Genomic DNA, 7,268 nt, shown 5'->3' with positions numbered 1-7,268 from the left:
CGGACAGACAGACAGACAAACAGACAGACAGGCAGACAGAGTTACTTTCGAATTTATAATATAGGTATGGATAATATTATGTTACATAAAGAGAATGTAAAAGATATAATACTCGACCTAGATTATATTCAGATATTTTTGTTTTTATAATTTTAAAGTATTCACTGTGAGGAGATCAGGCGATATTCATTTACATTTACAGTTATTTTATTTGAGACACTACATGTTGAATACTACTACATGTGTAATTTAAATTATTAAATGTAAGATAAATATCTCACCACCAACTTTAAATAGAAAATACCTATGCAGTATTGGGAGAGGTAAAAAAAAAACTTTACTTTTTTATTATTTATTTCGATCTAATTGAGGTTACATTGCAGGTTTACAAAAGACAGAACTATTGCATACTATAACTATACGGGGAAACCTCGAAGATTTAATAGTTACAATAAACATTTATAGGATTTTTATAGGGGAATTTGCATCTAGCAGTCGTACGTTAAAACTATCTTTTTTTCAGCTTCGCGTTTTACCTCGTGTAGCATAAACAATAAAAATATAATTAGATATTTTTAAAATATGTAATGTCGATTTAAGTTTTCATTAGTATATAATTCGTACGACCGGACCTCTTGTAAATGTCAAGTTACAAAACATAATTTTGCGCGACGACATTAACGATATTAGTACAAATTATTCATGTAATAGAAAATATTTCAGTTCTTTTAAAATATTTCGTACATACTTACTTATCTATAATAATTACTCTATATATTGCACAATATGTATTGATTTTTGTCATTTTTAAATGTATTTTTCAAGTACTGCAGCGAAAATATTTAACGAAATATGGTTGGTTATGGTTATGGTTATTTTCTATGTTAATTACACTAAAGTACATACGTTCCTATATAACATTAAGTTCATTGAAGACCAGGAACCGTCGCTTACTAAATCCAATCGTAACGTTTTCCTTATAGGACATTTTCATTCTTAACTTAAATATTAATAAATACAATGTTCATAAATATATAGATTTTTCAGTCCAAATTCCAACTTCTTTTACGCACCAAGTTTACCGTTTTAGACTTCAAAAACGTATTTTTACATCTCAAATAAATATATATATATTTATCAACTAAATATACAAATAAATATATATATATTTATTTGAAACTAACACATTTACTACAAAACTCAATTGCTAAACTATTTGCTCAAAGCTTTTTAATAAATGTAAATTAGAAGTTTAAAAGTAGGTACGAATTCGAGGTGTAAAAAGTATTGAATTTGGAGTGCAAAACCTATATATACTGTACACATAACATAGATATTTGTTAAATTCGATTCGTTTTAAAAAATATTAAGAAAATAAAAAATTAAGAAATACACAACTAAATAATTTTGTTAGGTTGTAATGAAAATCTAGTTTCTCAACTTGATTCTACATTTTTGAATAAGGTCTAATATATATATACTTATTAGAGTTATATTTATATAATACAGTTAAATTAAACACACTTTTCCCCTCATATATTACATTACTTCACTCAGTACCCTGTTCACTCTGGCAACATTCGCCTTAAAGATACCTACACTTATAATAATAATAAAATTAACATATTTTATAACATAAATTCTTTCACAATATAATTTTAACATTTCATAGTTAAGGAATATCTTTATGATATATTTATTAAAATTCTGAAGCCTTAGCAACAATTCTGTAGTATATCTAATTACAAATACACCTAAATACATTTACAATCTACTTCAATACTGTATTAGTAACGAACGATAAGAGATAATTTTTTAAGTGTCACGCTGTATCGCGCAGCAGGATAGGCAGAGGTAACCTAGTGTTGAGACACTCCATTCCCCATATTCCGCCGAATTTTTGAGGCATTTGTTGAGTGGCGGAAGTAAACGCCACACTTTGTACGCCATCAGAGCGAAGAATTGAAAATATCAAATATTTCATTTGCGAAGAGATATATGAAAACGATACTTCATTTTTTTGGAAGTATGAAACAAAAGATATGTGACACATCCGTTGAAACACGAAATTCTCCGCGCCGCGTAAACAACAGCGAAATGTGGTTATAACTTTGAAACTCTCGCTAACATTGAAATGTAAGCAAGTATGTATACGAGTATATACGTACATTTTATAACTAGCCAAAATTTTTATTCACATGCCTATTATTTACCTTGGGAGGGCTTATAATCTAATAAATGAAAAAAATAAAGAAAAAAATATTATACGTTCAGAATAATATTTTATATTATAAAACTAAGAAACGTTTTAATTAGAACATGCACTTATTTACAATTAAAGATGAGATAAAACTCTATATTACATTAATATTAATTAAACGTCGTTATTAACAATTACTAAATAAGTAGTGAAATAAAAAATAGGTAACGAATATAGTTTCTTTTGCCGTTAATAATATTTAAAAGCAAACTACCGAGTTGTATGATTATTAATATTCTTATTCCTTATTTTCACATGGACTTGCTACTGGTCCTTAAATTTGGTCACATTTGTTCATTTAGATTTGTTTTGAGATTGCTTATTATTAGTTAACTAACAATAATAATTATATTTTACCGCTCAAATTTCTGAAACATTATAGATTATCATTACACATTAGTTAATTGAAATGAGTTTTATTATTTTAAGACCTGAGATGGTTGAGTCAATTAGTCCTATAAAATAACATAACTAAGCAAGGAAAAATATTTTCTTCGGCTATTAAGAACAAATCCAGTCGTATATCAAAACAAAGGGACAATCGACAGTCTCGGCGTAACTCATAAATATTAGTGTTCGACAGATCGTTTATTTTCTAAGACATAATGTAAAATATGACGCTTCTTAATTGTAATATAATAAAGAGGATAGTAATTATTTTGTTGTAATAACGTAAATTTGAACATTTTTATTTTTCAACTTCACGCTGTATCCCGCATGTAGCAGGATAGGCAGAGAGAGCCTAGTGTTACGACACTGCCCACTTTAAACCGATTTCTGGAGGCTTTGAGTGTTGAAATGAAAGCATTAAATATTTAATTTCCTAATATGTAAGGTTAGGCTTGTTTAATAAAAATATTTCTCCCAACATATATAAATAAAAAATGATATGATAAAAAATGATATAATCCATTTTACTATTGAGATTCTTTTGACATATCAGAATTATATTAAACATAATCTTTTTGTAACTTCTAATAACGATTCAAGTACCTTATTAAAATTTAGAAGCAAATTACAATGATACAGTAGAATATTGTATAATAGAACAGGAAGGAATTATACAAGTTCCTTTTGTTAAAAGGAAATTGTCTTCCTACATCCGTTGCTACTTCCAGTAACAATAGGAATATCACAAGAATTGTTTAATATTTACTATTGACGGTGATAATTATAATAATATTGAGGCCACTCGTGGTATAGGGGCACAAGCGTGTGATTCAAACGCGACTGGTTGTGGGTTCGATTCCCATTCGAGGAAATGAAATATTTAATATTTTCAATTCTTCGCTTCGGTGTCGGCATTGATTTTCACCACTCAACACGGGATGCCTCCAGAATTCGGCGGAAAATGGGGTATGGAGTGCTTTAACACGAGGTTCCCTCTGTCTACCCTGTTGTGTGCGGGATACAGCGTGAAGCTGATAAAATAATTATAACACGGAATGCTGACTTTTAGTGTTTTAGGACAGATCTAGAGTGGACAGTCAGTAGAGGACGAATAATTAATAACAATATTCAACAGCTATGCATATTGAATAGAGCTTATGTGGTAAGCTAGTACGAAAATGTAATATTCATAATATATTCCATTTTCCTCATTTTTATTATACTTATTGTACTGAAAAGTAATAAATGTAACAAGAGGAATTGAGCTCACTATTCAGATTTTATCAGTATATGTTAGAGTTCTGCGTAAAAGTTTGTAGGGGTATTTCATAAGTATTAATATTATTTATAAATATCAATTATTAACACGCTATATAAGCGCCCTGAGCTTATTCGCTACAAATGCAATTGTGAAATGATGTTCCACTATTGTTTTGTAGAGTAAATAACCAAATTAAATATACAATAAAAGAGTTGAATGTGAAATCTCGCAGCAAAGCATCACCCCGATACTATAATAACCCACAAGTTATAAAATTATAGGCCACCTCCGAAAAACGAAACTATCAAAAATCCAAAGAAGTTAAACTCGTCATTTTTTCCATATAAATAAGGGTATTTTGAATAATTCAAAGAGAGACTGTAAATCGAAACAGGATTTTAAAATCACTTGCCTTAACGAAGTCCGAGATCACAATGCATTTGTCGATCATACAATGCACCTATTGTCCGGTGAAGAACATGCGCGCTGTGGTCCGACATTATTTTTTATATTTTTCTCATTATTATTTTCTTTCATCCACTTCTGCTAACGAGGAGCTCTTTACAAAACATATGAAAAGAATATTTTAAATACTTTTAGTTATTTATTAAAATTCTCACAATAAAACCCATAATAAATATTCTAAGAGAGAACTTAAATCTCTCTTAATTTTTTTCAACTGTCTCCTAACGTTGGAACGCTGTATTACAGCTTGAGATTTTTTGTTGACATCGATTAACGTATGAAATTTTCAAAATGAAGGTTTTTAGTATTATTGACAAAAAGATAATACCTATAACTAACAATATAACATTTTATTTAAGTTTGGCCTTACTGTTCATAAAATTTCACTGTAATACGATTTAATAATATTTAAATATACATACACATCAACATAACTACCTAACCCTCTAAGTAATGCAAAGTAACAAAATTAACATACATGTATATAGTATTTACAAAGTATCTTTAAAGCGACGTCGCAATCAGACTTAGAGATAAGAATCCTTAGTGTTGGCGGGCGGCACTCCGGCGGCGGACATCTTGCGACGCTCGTTGCGCGCGCGCGACACCGGCCGGTAGTACTGCTCGCTGCGCCGCCGTCAGCGCTCTGGTGCTGGTGCTTCCGACTCCAGCTCCATCCATAACGAGCTGATTACGCGTGTGTCTGGAATTTTATTATATTGGTCAAGATATATGACCGGATTAGAGGCCGGTTGTAGTGGAGGGACACAAAATAGGTTATGAGTTCGATTCCCACGAGGAAATGAAATGATGGTCTGGTACCAAGGCAAAAGTGGCGGTGAGTTCTAATACTTAACACGTAATGCCTCAAAAATTCGGCGGAACGTGGGAAACGGAGTGTTTTAACACTAGGTTTACTCTGCCTATACCATGCTAAAAGTTGGATGTAGCTTGAAGCTGAAAAAAAAAGTTATATATTATACTAGCCGACCTGGGCCGCTTCGTCCGCAAGCCTAAGTTTATATGCCTTTGAATTCACTTCTACTAAAGTAATAACACCAATATATTTCTCTACAGGTTGATTTAAAATCAAATTCCTAAAATGTCTCAATTTCAAGACATTATGAGACCGTTAGAACATTCGCACAACGTGTAAGCTAAATTGCTCCAGAGATTGTCGCAAATTACTTGAATGCTTTCGCCGTAACATTCGCGACGACATGAGCCTCTATACATACACTGTAAGTTTCTATGAACACAGATTACATTTCTAACCAATATTTCCAGTAACAAAGTAAAAACAACATATTTTTTAATTTTTGAAAAAAAAATTTCAAAATTCAAATAATATTTTTTTTTATTTATTAGTTCAATACCACTACAGACACGTGATCCGCACCCTTTTTTACCTTATCACATAATATTAATTAAATTATTGCTTATATTATACAACTAATACCTATTATAAGATAATATTATTTTTTATTTAAGCGTTGTAAAAAGTGGGGAACGGAGTGTCTTAACTCTAGGTTCCCTCTGCCTAATCTGCTGTGTGCATTTAGATTTAATTTTTTATTATTTTTTATCTCTACAATTTTTATTTATTATTTAAAAAAGCATTTAGACTTGTTAACTACGAAGTAAATCATATAAGATAAAGTTGGTTAGCTCTACACACACTAAGATCACTAGAGGAGGAAGAGGCTTCGATTAAACAACCAAAAAGCGATCTTCATTAACAGTGTAGCTTCAGCTACCGGAAAGTTAGACAGGCCATTAAATATGTTCGAGAAGTGTGTCACATGTCGGGAATCGTTATTTTTGTTTACTAACTAACCTCGTTTGATTTTGCATTTATAAGAAAATTCTGTTAAGTAATTTATAATATAGTTTTTTTATTCAGCTTTCCGCTGTATCCCGAAACGGGGTAAGCAGAGGGAGTCTAGTGTTGAGACACTTTACTGCCCTCTTTCCGCCGAATTCCGTAGGCATTACGTGTTGACTGGCGAACTTAACGCCGCGCTTTGCCTCGAAACCAGAGCGAAGAAATGAAAATATTAAATATTATTTCCTCGAGTGGGAATCGAACCCACAATCTATAATGAAATATATATTTTCCGCTTTATTTTTTAAAGTATATGGTACCATATATGGGACAAAGATTCTGAGACTATAGCTAAGACACTCCGTTAACCGTTTTCCACCCGAATTTCACATTGACATCTCGCTATAATAAAAAAAACTGGTTAAGTACGAGTCGGCCTTGCCCAGCAAGAATTCTATATCAATTTCTAATTTATAATTTTTACCTGGTTTTTCTTCACCAGTAGGTGCCTCAGTAGCCTCCTCAATGCAGCTTTGTTCATCAGGAAACTGAACATGCTTTTTTACAGCGGAACGACTTGGCTTCGATAACACTGATGCTGTAACAAACGTGGTAGATATTAATTTCGGGATATAACAGACCACAAATTATTAAATTTCTGTCATCCAATAGAAATGTTAAATGTAAAACATTATGTGTATTCATATTTCGCCATATAGAATTTAAAATAGTATTACTAAGTTTATTTAGTATAGTTTTAGTAGACTAGAGTGGTTTAAAATCATAACGATCTCATGCGCAATCAAATACCCTTTCCTAAATCAGCGTCAAAATCATGCAAATTTTAAATGATTATTATGTAACATATGATTTGTTTAATTTTTTTAATGTAGTTTGTCTAAATAGTAAAACATATTTTTAAGTATAAACGAACTTTGTAATCCATCAAAAAAAACATTATTAGATAAGTCTCTTTGATTTAGGGATTGAAAATATATAGTAGGTGCCAGAAATGCACAATGTTTATTACTTTTTTATTTATATATACCTATATATTTCAATAAAGT

General features: G+C 30.8%; 1 protein-coding gene and 1 long non-coding RNA gene across 2 annotated transcripts in view; one reads left to right on the top strand and one right to left on the bottom strand.

Annotated features, from left to right (window-relative positions):
* Positions 1 to 336: 336 nt before the first annotated feature.
* The window catches only part of LOC146527227 (uncharacterized), a 110,225-nt gene continuing 103,293 nt past the window's right edge, over positions 337 to 7,268 (bottom strand). The window contains exons 9-10 of the mRNA XM_085205917.1: positions 6,686 to 6,799; positions 337 to 5,079 (exon numbers count right to left, since the gene is read on the bottom strand). Of these exons, the coding sequence (XP_085062043.1) occupies positions 5,015 to 5,079; positions 6,686 to 6,799 (179 nt within the window). The 3' untranslated portion in view covers positions 337 to 5,014. The remainder of the gene's footprint in view (positions 5,080 to 6,685; positions 6,800 to 7,268) is intronic.
* LOC146527230 (uncharacterized) lies at positions 5,072 to 6,840 on the top strand. The gene is made up of 3 exons (XR_014879261.1): positions 5,072 to 5,214; positions 5,454 to 5,617; positions 6,704 to 6,840. It is a non-coding gene; the product is annotated as an uncharacterized LOC146527230 (long non-coding RNA).

The sequence above is a fragment of the Heliconius melpomene genome, chromosome 21 (assembly GCF_056956725.1).
Source record: "Heliconius melpomene rosina isolate 202511_hmr_F chromosome 21, ASM5695672v1, whole genome shotgun sequence".
NCBI lineage: Eukaryota > Metazoa > Arthropoda > Insecta > Lepidoptera > Nymphalidae > Heliconius > Heliconius melpomene.
The sequence above is the reverse complement of the archived record's forward strand: the minus strand, read 5'-3'. Positions and strand labels throughout refer to the sequence as shown.